This window comes from Mus caroli, chromosome X (assembly GCF_900094665.2).
Source record: "Mus caroli chromosome X, CAROLI_EIJ_v1.1, whole genome shotgun sequence".
Classification (NCBI taxonomy): Eukaryota; Metazoa; Chordata; class Mammalia; order Rodentia; family Muridae; genus Mus; species Mus caroli.
Genome location: NC_034589.1, coordinates 140,090,298 through 140,104,771, shown reverse-complemented (window position 1 = coordinate 140,104,771; position 14,474 = coordinate 140,090,298). Strand labels below are relative to the sequence as shown.

The following is a 14,474-nucleotide window of genomic DNA, read 5'->3' as shown; positions in this document are numbered from 1 at the left end:
ATTGGAAATGTAATTGAGGAAAATACGTAATAAAAAAATATTAAAAAAAAAGTTAATCAATAGTTCCATAGGAAAAAAATTCAACATCAACATATATGTTTTCATATCTATATACAGATAGAATATATATTTATGTGATGATATATTCGCAAACACTTTAAATATATTTAAAAATAAATTAAGATGATTCAAAAAAAAATCTGTTACTAGGTTGGTCCTTTGCAGGCTTCCAGGCAGGGAGTATTGGTCTGCTTCCCTGTCAACTTCTATACTATCCAGTTTGGATGTATGTGACTAAAAGCAAACCAAGAGCACTCACTGCTCTAGCATTCCTAGGGTCTCAAGGTTACCAAACAGTCTCTACTTTCTGGAGTATCTTGTGGTACCTTTCCCCCACTACAATGTATTATAATATTAGTTGTATTAACAAGAAGCGTAAGGAACGTATATCTAATCCAACTTACCTTCACAGAAGTAGAAACCCACGTGATTCGTTTGGATATACTAATTTGACTAAGTCATTCTATAGTTTAAAACCACCTAATAGTTTCCACTACCAACAGCATCATATTCTAAAATAAAAACCTCACTGAGGACGAGAGACTATGCGATGAAGTCATACATTCTTAAAAGTCCACCATTGTTCTTAAAAGCAATACACATTCTGAGTGTTTCATGATTTCAGAATCAGGGCTTATATTTGTACATTTCTTATTTCAATGCGCAATCTGGTAAATGATACATTTTCTTCTTAAAGGTTGTTTTACAGCCTGAAGTATGGTATGCTAGCACAGGCTTTGAGTGTGTGTATATCTGTGTGTGTGCGCGTGCGCGCGCGCGTGCACATGTGTGCACACATGTCCTGTGCCAAGTGTATAAAGCTGTCAATATTAGAATAGCTGGAATAGTACTTACCTTCCATAGGTAACCGGCGCCGTATGGCCAGACGCTCCATTTTTCGCTGTGTCTCTGCTAGGCTAAAAAGAACTCCATATACATATTGGCGAGCTGACCGAAACAGGAGAGCAGCTGGAGGCAGCTCCATGTTACATTCATCCTCAATACATACAGGGATTTTAATCTCACCCTAATAAGAAAATGGTCCAGGGAAAAGAAAAACATGAATTCTTCAAGGTTTAGAATAATGAACTGTAGCTTCTGGAGTTAAGTAATTTACTGTTTGTATTCAGAGAGATTTTCAGATTAAAAGGAAGAAGCCCTACTGACTACAGCCAGCTTTCATTTGTAAAGTTCATATCTAATGGACTATAGTTGACTATCAGGGAGAATCTACCTTAGCCATTTTGTTTGTTTTGTTTTGTTTTCTTTTTAAGATAGGTTCTCACTATATAACTCTGGGTGGACTGGGACTCATTCTGTAGACCAAGTTGGCTTGGAACTCAGAGCTCCACCTGCCTCTGCTTCCAGATTGCTGGGATTAAAAGCTTGTGCTACCATGCCTGGCTTAGACATTTGGTTGGTAATTTGTGTGTTAAGACCAGAGGAAAGGAGAAGGCATATAGAAGTATCAGAAGAGATAAGGAACAGGGGGAAAAGACCATTCCTTAGATGACGCCTCCAGAACCAGTCTATCAACTTAGTACATCCCTTCAAAGTTTACAATTTATACTTCTCTCTTAGCATCTTTATTCATTGCTTAGTCCCAATTCCTACTAACTTCCCCTTTTCTGAGGCCCTTAATACAATGAAGGGCACAAACATACACACTTTCCTTGTACCTCTTGAGATACATTGATCAGTGGGCTGGGGATATAGCTTCATGCTACAGTGCTTCTCTGGAATGTGCAAGACCCTAGGCTCAATCTCTAGGACTACTTCCCCTGAAGAAAAATAACAATTATCAGACTTTTATCTAGTAGACTTCATAACTTACTCTCAGTAAATATGAGATCCATCAGAGAACAGGAAGGTAGATAGGTATATGTTCTCTCACCTTAGTAAGGACGTGGTAAATATATGGATACATAAGACCCCTTCGGTGTCTGTGCTCAGCAACCCTCAAGACTTCTGGAGCTACTGGAGGTAAGGGTGGAATGGTGATATCCATGTGGTTCCTTGTAGACATAGATAACAGAGATGGGATATGAGGTTCACTTTCAGCTACGGTGCTTTCTGAAACTCCAGCATCAGCAGGCTGTACCCAAGCCCCTCTGTCACCACTGGGATCTTCCCATCCAGGCTGTTGTTGAACTGCTTCTGTGATTTGTCTAAAATAAAAAAGAAACAGCATAAGACAGGAAAGGGAAGTTAATGAAGATATTTCCATTCAAGTCCTGATCACAAGGACTTGTAAAATTCTCTGATGGTCAAGATTCTGGGTTAGGACTGGACTTGACACCTTTCCTCTCAGTGATCACCACTTCTCCTGTCCTTCTTCACCTGACACAGACCAAAGAAAAAAATGTCATGGAAGTCACTCTAAATTCTTTTTTTTTTTCTTTTTGGTTTTTGTTTTGTTTTGTTTTGTTTTTCGAGACGGGGTTTCTCTGTGTATGTAGTCCTGGCTGTCCTGGAACTCACTCTGTAAACTAGGTTAGCCTAGAACTCAGAAATCCACACACCTCTGCCTCCTGAGTGCTCGGATTAAAGGCATGTGCTATCACTGCCCGGTTCTTTATACTTTTAAGATGTCATGTTTACTCTAGCCATATATAGTCTAAGAAAATAATTAAGATTTTAATCTCAAAGTAGCTCTATCTCTTTAGAGTAATACTCTAAATATAATCAAGCCAGTATATGAGACCTATACTACTAAGGAACTATTTCAATATTTCAATTATATAAATTCTTTCATTCTTTTAACTTTCAACCTATGTTCCTCACAGACTGAAAAACGACAGGATTGTTATGTAGCACATCCATGTTAGGATTTCCTAAGCAAATGCCTTTCTTATATGGCTTGGCTATCTGAAATCGAGCACCTGCAGAAGGATGAAGGGCAAAGAGTAACAAAAGGAAGCCAAGAACATCCACCTCTCCACATTTCTTCTGAATGCATTTCTTATGGTTGTTTACATAGACACTTACTCAGAACCAGCTCCATTTGCCTCGTCACCATCAGAGGAAGAGGAATGGGAAGAATCTGGTCCCAAAGGAGGTGAAGTTTTGGAAGTCAGGCAGTTAGGAAACTGGGATGTATTAGAGTCATAAGAAACAGCCCAATTGGCAAAGGAATTGTCCTGCAGCATGGCATCCTCAGAGAAAGCATGGGATTCCCCCACACTATGGGAGAAGAGAAGAGACGAGTTGGGTCCCATTGGAAATGGTGGTGGATATTTCATTTTCTGGGGCACTTGGCGAGAAAACTAAAGAATAAAACAGACAGGAAAGCTATTTAACATTTTACCAGGATACAGGATGGTTTCCTCAGAAGCTGTGATGTAGATGATACCAGTAGTAGGAACTGTTGAGGTATGAAGTACCTACTGAAAATATTAAGAAATAATTCTGACTGTGATATCTGAATAGAATTTACCTGATCCAAGAAAATTAATGAAACTAGATCCCTTTGAAATATTTTGTGACATTATACAACACACACACACACACACACAGTGTACTGGTGTTTACTAATTTGGATGCTCTCTTTCAATAGTCTTCTGGCCTCAAGGTACAAAACATAAAACCTGCATAGTCTAATTAACTCTGAATCATCCTAACTCCTCAATTCAGATTATAAAAATCAGCAATGAGTCTCAGTCTAACATAAGCAAGTGATCCTAATCCCCTTAATGAATATATAATCAACAAATGCTTACCATTGGCTTTCCAGGAGAAATAGGGCCCATCTGATTCCGTGGAAGGGGAGGATTTCCAAGTCGATTATTTCGAAAGCCTGAAGCCAAGAGAAGTGCCACGCTTCAGCAATCCTAATCATTTTTACCATATTTATTACATTGTGTTAAACCATCACTGCATTAAAAAGCCTGTTATAAAGTTTATGATCTGAAGATGTGGAACAGTGGTAGGTCAGTTGCTCTGCATACACAGAGCCACTGGTTAGATCCCTAACATTGCAAAAAGTTATAATTCACTGGTCTGCTATCACAGGCTATTCCACAAATCTGGCTTTTTGTACCTTGTGGGATTTCTTGACACTGTCTTTGATACCCTCAAGATATCTAAACTGGGCGCATGAGACTGAGATTATGTACGGGTATATTCACAAGCTGTTCCTTAGATGATATATATTCAATATTAATTCCTTCGAACTGAGTTCCCAGTTCACTTTAATAAACCTGTCAAATTTATAATGGCAACAATTAATCAAAGTCTTTCTATCAAGAAAGTAAGTAACATGAAGTTTCTGTGGTGAGATAGCATCTGTCTGGTGTAATACTGGTAGAATGAATAAGTGGCATACTAGGGATCCTGTACAAGGTATTTAATCTGCTCATAACCCTACATACAAATGTGAAGTGAAGCGATCACACAACTAGCACGGAATAGAAGAATTTAAAATTGACAGGGCTATTTTTACATGCACCAGGTCACAATGAGGGTTAGGATTAGAAGCCCAAGCTAGGGAAATGGCATTATCCCCCCACCTATAAATGTGAAAAGGCAGGACACCAGCAGAAACAAGGGGTTCCATTCTGACCCTAAGGAATAAACTCAATTTAACAGCAGCTGGAAGCCTTACCTAGAAAGGAAGGACCCACTGGCAGTGAAGAGAGTTTGGTTGTGACTGAATAGTACTCAACTGCTTTCTTGAATCGTTCTATTTTGTCTTCTGTCCTAGACTGGATGTTGGAACATCAGATTTTCAGAAAAAGAAACAACACAAGAGTGTCTTTTTCATACAATATACACATTGAAAGTCAAAATGATAACAGAAACAAAATATTTAAAGAAACCCAAAAAAAGCAAAAGATCAGGTAGGAAAAAAAAAAAAACATTAATCCCAGCACTCAAGAGGCAGAGGCAGGCAGATCTCTGTGAGTTTGAGGCCAGTTTAATTTACATAGTCAGTTACAGGCCATCTAGGGCTACACAGTGAGATGCTGTCTCTAAAACAAAATATAAGCAAATGTCATGTCCTTCTCCCAATCCACTGTACCTTCAAACCTATAAGCCTAGTTCCACACCTGTGGCCTTCAACAATCTTCATATGTAAATCCCCTAACATGTCAAGTCATTTCTTCTCTTTCCCATCCCTTCCTCCCTTTTCTCTCATCTGCAAATCACAAGTCTAATTCTAGGCCATGGCCATGGCCATGAACTCTCTTTGCTTTTGAGACACTTTGCCAGGATAAGTCTCTTCCTCCCTTTCCCATCACCCCTTTCCTCAAAACTCCAATTCTCTTCCTCCTGGTGTAACCACCTCCACATCCAAAGACATAGCTCTAGATCTGTGGCCTTAGAACCTGCTTTCATCAAGACTCATCTTTAGCCAGGTGTGGTGGTGCACGCCTTTAATCCCAGCACTCAGGAGGCAGAGGCAGGCGATTTCTGAGTTCGAGGCCTGCCTGGTCTACAGAGTGAGTTCCAGGACAGCCAGGGCTACACAGAAAAACCCTGTCTTGAAAAAAACAAACAAAAACAAAAACAAAAAAAGACTCATCTTTGACTGACTCTTTCCTCTCCCATCCTTCTCTCTGTTGGCTGCCATCTGTGCACCTACAGGCCTAATTCCAGAACCGTTTGGGAGCTGTAGGGTTTCTATTGCTAAAGTAAAACATTATGACAAAAACAATGTGGGGAGGAGAGGGTTTAGTTCATCTTACAACTCTCAGGTCACACTCCATCACTGAGGGAAATCAGAGCAGGAACTAAAGGCAGGAGGAACCTGAAGGCAGCAGCTGATGTAGAGGCCATGGAGGAATGCTGCTTACTGGCTTGCTTCTCTTGTATTACTCTGCCTGCTTTCTTATAGAACCCAGGACCACCAGCCAAGGGTATGGAACTGCCCATGGTAATCTGTAACCTCTCAAATCAACCATCAATCAAAGAAAGTGCCATAGGCTTGCCCACAGGCCAATCTGGTGGGGGCATTTTCTTAACTGAATGATTCCAGCTTGTGCTAATTTGACATAAAACGAATGACAATTAACCCTTTATCAACTTGACATATAAATGTATTATTGTTAAACCATAACCTTTTCTTTCTTGTTCATCCCCAAGATCTCATATTAATATTGATATCACAATATAAAACATACTTAACTTTAAAAGTCTCTTAAAACATCTAAGGTCTCTTTCAACATTCGATTCCTCTCCAAAATACTCAAAGCCTCTCAAAAATATCTAAAGTCTCTTAACTATGGGCTCCTTTTTAATTTTTTAAACATATACTTTTAAAAAAATTTTATTTACTTATTTTTTTACATACACATGTGCATGAACACAACACAGCATGCATATGGAGGACAACCTCTGAGAGAATAACTCTTCTTCCACTGTGGGTCTGAGGAGCATGTGCAGGCAGGTCATCAGACTTTCACAGCAAGCAGTATTACCAACTAAGCCATTTGGCCAGCCCTTGTCAATCTCTTCAAAGAACCAAAGTTTTGTCTGACAATTCTATATATTTTTAAAAGTTTCATTGTTTTTACTTTATATGTATATATATGGCATGTATACTGCCAACAAAGGCCAGAAGGAGAGGTGTTAGATCCTGTGAAACTGGAGTGACAGAGGGTTCTTACTTGCCATGTACTGGGAACTGAACCCAGATAGTCGGCAAAATAAAGAAATAGTCCAAACAAACACACAAACAAAACAAATAAAACCACCAAGTGTTATTATCCACTGAGCCATCTCTCCAGCCCCTGTATTGTTCTTTTAGTGTCTATTTTTATTAATGTCTACCTCCATTTTTATTATTTCTTGCTATCTGGGGCATTTGGGTTTGGCTTCTTTTTCTAGAGTCTCAGGGTACATCATTAGGTTCTTTTTTTTTCAGGATATCTGATATTTTGAAAAATCATATATTTATTTAGCGTGTATATGCACATATGTGATGTCAGAGGACAACTTGTAGTCAGTTCTCTCCTTCATCTCATGAGTTGCAGTGATTGAACTAAGTTCACTACGTTGACAGCAAGTGTCTTTACACACTGAGCCATGCTGATAGGTCTCCGACAAGTTTCGTTTTGTTTTTTGAAACATGGTTTCTCTGTGTGACCCTGGCTGTCCTGGAACTAGTTTGATTAATCCAGGCTGACCTCGAACTCAGAGATCTGCCTGCCTTTGCCTCTCAAGTGTTGGGAGTAAAGGCCTGTGCTACCACCACCTAGCTGTTGTTTGATTTTTAAAATGCAAGCCAGGTACAACTTTACATTTTACTCTTAGGACTGAATGGATGGAGTCCCAGATATGCTGTGCTATTTTCATTTGATCCTAAAAATTTTTAATTTTCTCTCTCACTTATCTTATGACACAAATGTATATTGTTTCTTAGCCAAGTATTGTGTATTTTCTGAGGTTAGATTTTCTGTTTATTTCTAGGTTTATTCCACTGTTGTCTGATGGTTTCCATTGCTGCGAAGAGGTACTGTGACCAAGTTAAACATTTAATTGGAACTGGCTTTCAGATTCAGAAGTTTAATCATTATCAACATGGCGGGAAGCACAGCAGCATGCAGGCAAACATAGTGTTAGAGAGAGTTCTGCATCTTGATCCAAAGACAAACAGGAGACTGGATTTTTCTTCACACTGGGTGTACCTGGAGCATTTAAGACCTCAAAGCCCTGCCTTGACAGTGAAAAACTTCCTTTCAGAAGGGCATATTTTCTCCAATAAGGCCACACCTCCTAATAGTACCATTCCCTATAGAGCAAACACTCAAACACAGAAGCCTTTGGGGAGCCAAACTTATTCAAACCACCACATTCCCCTCCCTGGCCCCTCTATAGGCTAGTAGCCATAACATAATACAAAATGCATTTAGTCCAACTTCAAAAGTCCCCATAGTCTATCACAGACTCAATGTTTAAAAGTGTAAAGTTCAAAGTTTCTTCTGAGATTCATGCAATCTCTTAAGTGTAATCTCCTATAACCAAAAAGTAGATTACACACTTCCAACATACCATGGCACAGGATATAGATTACCATTCCAAAATGTAGGGATAGGAGCATAGTAAGGAAATACCGGAGCAAAGTAAGACCAAAAACCAGCTGGGCAAACTCCAGATACTGTATCTTCATGTCTGATGTCAAAAACCTTTTCAGATCTCTAACTCCTTATATCTTTATCAACTGCAACACACTTCTTTGTCTTTGGCTGATTCCACTCCATATTAGCATCTTTTCCCAGAAGGTATACCATAGCTCTGGTATCTCTAACATCTTATCTCTGAGGCATTTCAGGCTTCATGTTCACAGCTTTATGCAATGGCCTCTCTGGGCCTCCATGCAAGGTCACCCCTGCCACACATCTGGGCTCAGCAACTTCTTTACTTAGTCTGAGGGAGATTTCTTGACTCAAGCCACAGCCACATTACCAAAGCTGCCATGTTCTGTTTGCTGAGGCTGGAACAAGTTCCCCTTGTTCAATTACATCTTCACCAACTTTCTACTCAATGGTTTCCTTCACTGCCTGTCTTGGAAGACTGGGATGTCATGAAACTTCCTCTATAAACCAGGCTGGTCTTGAACTCAAGAGATCTCCATGCCTGTGTCTCCTAAGTGCTGGGAGTAAAGACTTGTACCACCATGCCTGGACCTTAGCTTTTCTTTAATTCTTTTTTATTATAGCTCTTTATAAGCATGGTGACTATGCCGTAAAATCTGGAACAAAAGCATATGCCATCCCACCTCAAGATCCAAATTAAAAGCCTTTGTCTTCCAGCCTTAAGTTCTGGATCAGGGAATATTGTCTTCATGCCTCAAGATCCAGATCAGGTGTGCCCTCCATTTCTGAACTGTAGTTCATTCCAAATATAGTCAAGATGACAACCGAGAATAGCCATCACAACTGATACAATACAGGAAATTATTTCAGATTTTTATTTGCTAAATATTGTTTTTCGGCCTATATTGTGGTAAATATTAGAGAAGGCTCCATGTGCTTATGAGGAAAAAGATACTTTATCTGTTAAATCTAATTGATCTATGTTATATTTTAGTTCTGAAGTTTGGGGTTTTTTTCCCTGATTTTTAATTAGGAAGAACTATTGAGGTATGAGAGTAGAATATTGAAATCTCCCAGTGCTATTGTATCAGAAATTATCTATATGTGTTTATGCATTTTAATGTAAAATTTTGAAATTTGAATTCCCATAATTTGATACATATATATTTACAATAATTATGTCCTTCTGATTCACCCTACAGCCTTCTTTAGCTCTCCTGACTAGTTTTGGTTTGTTATCTATTTTATCAGATATGAGAACTGCTATATCACTCTATTTACAGCTTCTATTTTATTGGAAATTTAGAATCTAGCCTTTTACATTCAGTCTTTCTTTGTTATATGAGATTCTTAAAGTTGGTAGGTAGTTGAATCTTGCTCTTAAATCCTGTGAGATAGCCTCTGTCTTTTAACTGCTAAGACCACTGCAGTAGAAGAGGGTTTGTTTGCTATTATTTCTGACTTTCCTTTGTGTTCTCATTGGTAGCTTTGGTCTTCTGCCCTGGTAGTACAGATGTTTGCTTGCTTAATGTGCTAGACATGACTGAGACCTCAGTTCTCCTATGTTCATCTATTGATTTCATGAAATTCATTCTTTCCTGTGTTCTTATGTGTGAAAATTTCTGCATTCTTAAACTCTGTACAGTGTTCCTTTTCTGCAGTTCTGGCTTAGTGATCATGAATTACCTTAATCTGTGACAGTTTTGAAAAGGTATTTCTCCATATATTTTAATAGATAATTGTGTTGATTATACCAATCTTGGTTGACAGTTGTTTAATTTCAATGCTTTTGATATATTGTTTTGTTGGTATTTTGGTATTTAGTTTTTCCTAGCTTTTAGAATTGCTGATGACAGGTCAAACACTATTCTGATGTTTCTGCTTCCGGATATTACATTGTGATTTTTGTTTATGGCATTTAGTACTGTTCCTTAGATTTGTTTATCTGATACCTGTATGACTATGTCACGCAGAGGTTCTCCTTTACTTGTATATATTTGGGATTCTGTACACTTCTTGTGGTTTGGATGTATATTTCTTTCTGTATGTTTGTGAAATTCTTTGCTATAATTTAATAGAATATGTTGTGTAAGCCATTTGATTTTATCTCAGCCTCTTCTTCTCTGCAACAGATTCTTCTTTGGTTTCTTGAGTATATTCCAGTCTTATTGGAAGTTTTGTTCAGATTTGTTGATTTTTTTTCTGTATACAAATGTGTATATATCATTGACCTGATCTTGTCTTTCATCCCTAAGACTCGTTTTCTTCTTTGTCTTACCTGTTGTTTCTTTATATGTTGTTTTTAATATAAGTGATTGATTGCTTCTTTCCATTTCCAAAATTTCTGTTTGGTTCTTTTTCTGTATTTTGATTTCCTTGGTTAATTTGGTCCCCATGATTTAAATTTTTCATCTAAGTTACTGATTCTTCCATCCACTTTGATTCTTGGTTTTGTAAATTTTTTTTGTCTGTGTCTTGAATTAAATATTTTTATTCTTTTACTCAAGTCCTCTATTTGATTGCTGATCCTTTCAAAATGTAGGACTGCCAAAACCTTTTCTGGGATTTCAACTAGTTTACCTTTTTTCTGTGTTTTTGAGAATACCTGTAGACATGTTGTAGTGAAGTACTGTTTCATGTTTCTGGAGTTTCTTTATTGTGTTTTACATATCTGTTGGAGTGTGTGTGCTCTCCAGTTTGTGGTCTTTTCTTTTGCACTGTTTTTACTTGTCTCTGCGTGGTACATGCATGTAAGTGTGCAGGTGTGCACACTCATGTACACAAATGTGGAATCCATAGGAGTACATCTGTTATCTTTCTTTTATCACTGTCTTATTGCCCTGAGACAGTATCTTCCACTAAATCAGAAGCTGGCAGTTTGAGGTAGGCTGAGTGGCCAATGAGCTCCCAGGATGTGCCTGTCTCTACACCTCTCCCTACCTACTACTGCGGTTTTAAGAACATGCAGCCATTCTTAGCTTTATTATATGGATGCTAGGGATTGGAAATATGATTCCCATGCTTATGCAGCAAGTGTTTTACTTGAGGCCATCTTCTCAGCCCCTGTTTGTTTTATTTTATATATGTCTTCCTAGTGGGTTGGAGAACCCACTTGGGTTCATGAAAATCCACTGCAGTAAAAATCATGATAGTTTGACAGTAGATGCAGTTAGCTGAAGGAAAATATACTGTCCTCCTGACTTACTTTCCTAATAAGGGTTGGAGATAAGAATACTTGTGCCCTAGTTGTGGAACAGGTAATATATTTAAATAGCATAGTAGGGAACTAGTGAGGTAGAGTGTTAGAGAAGAAAGAGTTGCAAGAAGAAGATTATGTGGGTTAGAGGTAGAAAAAACAGTAGAACAAGTGTACAAGTTACTCACAATATACAAGTTACCCTAGTATACATGTTAAGGGGTCTAAAAGGGTAAATATTCACACTCTTATACTCATACTCTCACTCTCTCTCTCTCTCTCTCTCTCTAAAAGGGTAAATATTCACACTCTTATACTCACACTCTCTCTCTCTCTCACACACACACACACACACACACACAAGAAATAAAAGATTAAAAAATAAAGTGTATAAAAACAGAAGCAATAAAATGAAACAGAAGGTATTAAACTCTTAGTCAAAGCTTCCTTCTGGTTTGGAGAAAACCTGTCCTCCGTGTTTGCCTTAGATCTATCAGGTGGCCAACTTCCTGTGAAGAACACAACTCCTCCTGCTCCATCTGCCAAGGTGCAGAAAGTCTCAGCTTTGCACTCTCAGCACATTTCCATCACTCTGCAGAGGCTGCTCAGCTTGGTGGCTTTTGCTCTGATTCTGAAGCACAGCAGTTTTCATTCTTTGTCTTCCTATTTCTGGAGGTTGCTACTGGTTGCTGGGGACAACTTCGGAGTGGCTCTTGTTAGCTTTGGGGTCTTTCCTGCCTGTTTCTCATCCATTCAGCTTCTGTGGGGCTCTGGTCTCGTTTCTTGCATCTGCACGTCTCTGTCAGTGCCAAGGCATGCACTTTATTCTGTCTCCTGCATAGGATCCATTTCTCTATATCTTCCAGAGTATCATCTAGGCTCATCTCTGTCCCTGCTTCTGTGCTGGGACTAAAGGTATGTACTACCATTCCTGGAAGGCTAAGGCAATTTTCTTTGTCATTGAAGCACTTCTTTTCCTCTGCTATTTATTTATTTATTTATTTATTTATTTATTTATTTATTTATTTATTATCTATTTGGTAATCTTGAATTTCCTTCATGGACTTCTTTTTTATATTGGTCATTTTATTTACATTTCAAATGTTGTCCCTCTTCCCGATTTCCCCTCTGCAACCCCCCTATCCCATCCTCCCACCTCCTGCTTCTATGAGGGTGCTCCCCTACCCCCACCCACTCACCCACTCCACCTCATCACCCTAGCATCCCCCTACACTGGGTCATCAAGCCTCCAACAGGACTAAGGGCCCCCCTCCCACTGATGCCAGATAAGGCCATCCTCTGCTACTTATGCAGCTAGAGCCATGGGTCCTTCCATGTGTACTCTTGGTTGGTGGTTTAGTCCATGAGAGCTCTGGAGGGCCTGGTTGGTTAATACTGTTGTTCGTCCTATGGGGTTGCAAAACCTTTCAGCTCCTTCAGTTACTTCCTCTAACTCCTCCATTGGGGCCCCTGTGCTCAGTCAGGTGGTTAGCTGCAAGCATCCTTATCTGAATTGGTCAGGCTCTTGTAGAGCCTCTCAGGAGACAGCTATACCAGGTTCCTGTGAACAAGAGCTTTTTAGCATCAGCAATATTGTCTATGTTTGATGTCCGCAGATGTGATAGATCCCTAGGTAGGGCAGTCTCTGGATGGCCTTTCCTTCAGTCTGGATTTCCGAAGCTCTTCTCTATTTCTCTCTTTGAGATAAAGGCTATGTTTTTTTTTGTTTTTTTTTGTTTTTCTCACTTTGGCTTTCTCATTGACTGGCTCACTCTGATGCAGCCATCTTGTTCAGAAGTCCGAAGCATAGTCATTAAAAAGAACTGTGTCCTTCCCTTTCTCTTGATGTATTATTGGCATAGAATTTCATTTCGTTGCCCATCCTAGCTTAGAATTTACTATGTAGCCTAAACTGGCCTCAGACTTATGACCCTCCTTCTTCAGCCTCTAGATTGCTGGAATTCTAGGTAGGCACTACCATGCCCCACTAAGTATAATCAGTCTAATACATGTTCAATTTCTACAGTTGGTACTCTATGTGTAACTTTCTACCCTGATGCTGATTTTACTAATGTATTGATGTCTGAATGGTTCCATATTTTATTATTGTGAATATATCATACTCATAATCATTTATAACCTAACATTTAGGCTATTTTTCAAATTTGGCTATTATAAGTTATACAATGAACAGATACAATGCCCATTTGGTTTTTTGCTAGATTGTAGATTATACCTTAGAAAACTCCATAAAAATGAAATTCTTATCTCAAAAGGCATGAACATTAAAACCAAAATCACTTAAACATACAAAACTATGATGTGACATAATTACGTATTTACCAAAAAGGCTAAAATTAAAGACAATTAATATTAAACAATGGTAAGGATAGTGTGAAATAAATTCTACCACACTAGTAGTAGGACTGTTCATTGGTACAGTTTGGACTATAGTATAGCAGTCTCTTACAAAATCAAATATACATTTACCATATGATATTGCAATCCTACCCAAGATAAATGATATTGTATATCTTCTAAAATACATAAACTGTTGATAACAGTTTTATTCATAAATTTCTCAAACTGGAAACTCAAAAGTCTATCTATAGAAAATGGGTAACTTGAGGCACCATCAAAAATAGAATATGATAAGATGTTAAAAAGAAAGAAATCATCTTTATTCTTCATGGAAATGCAAATCAAAACTACTTTCAGATGACATCTTACTCCTGTCAGAATGGCTAAGATCAATAACACAAGAGACAGTTCATGCTGGTAAGGATATGAAATAAGGGGAACACTCCCTTTTTGCTGGTGGGACTGCAAACTTGTGCAGATACTTTGGAAATCAGTGTAGCAGTTCCTTAGGAAGATTGGACCTCAACATCCAGTTCTAATACTCTTGAACATATACCCAAAACTGTATCTTACTAAAGAGATATTTGCTTGTCCCTGTTGCTCTAGTCATAATAGTCAGAAATTGGAAACAGCCCAGATGTCCATAAACAGAAGAAAAGATAGAGAAAATGTGGTACATTTACATAACAGAATATTATTTAGCTGTTAGGAAAAGTGTAATTATGAAATTTGCAGGTATATGGATGGAACTAAAAGAAGATAAAAATCTCCCTGAGTGAGGTAATACAGACATGGCTTCTTACCCCTAACCAAGAAGCAAG

At 38.4% G+C, this 14,474-nt stretch overlaps 1 protein-coding gene across 2 annotated transcripts in view; it reads right to left on the bottom strand.

Annotated features, from left to right (window-relative positions):
• The window catches only part of Fam120c (family with sequence similarity 120C), a 121,210-nt gene that overhangs the window by 41,527 nt on the left and 65,209 nt on the right, over positions 1–14,474 (bottom strand). For both annotated transcript variants that reach the window (XM_021152990.2, XM_029473215.1), the window contains exons 5-9: positions 4,664–4,763; positions 3,780–3,856; positions 3,049–3,326; positions 1,955–2,228; positions 916–1,087 (exon numbers count right to left, since the gene is read on the bottom strand). In XM_021152990.2, the coding sequence (XP_021008649.1) occupies positions 916–1,087; positions 1,955–2,228; positions 3,049–3,326; positions 3,780–3,856; positions 4,664–4,763 (901 nt within the window). The remainder of the gene's footprint in view (positions 1–915; positions 1,088–1,954; positions 2,229–3,048; positions 3,327–3,779; positions 3,857–4,663; positions 4,764–14,474) is intronic.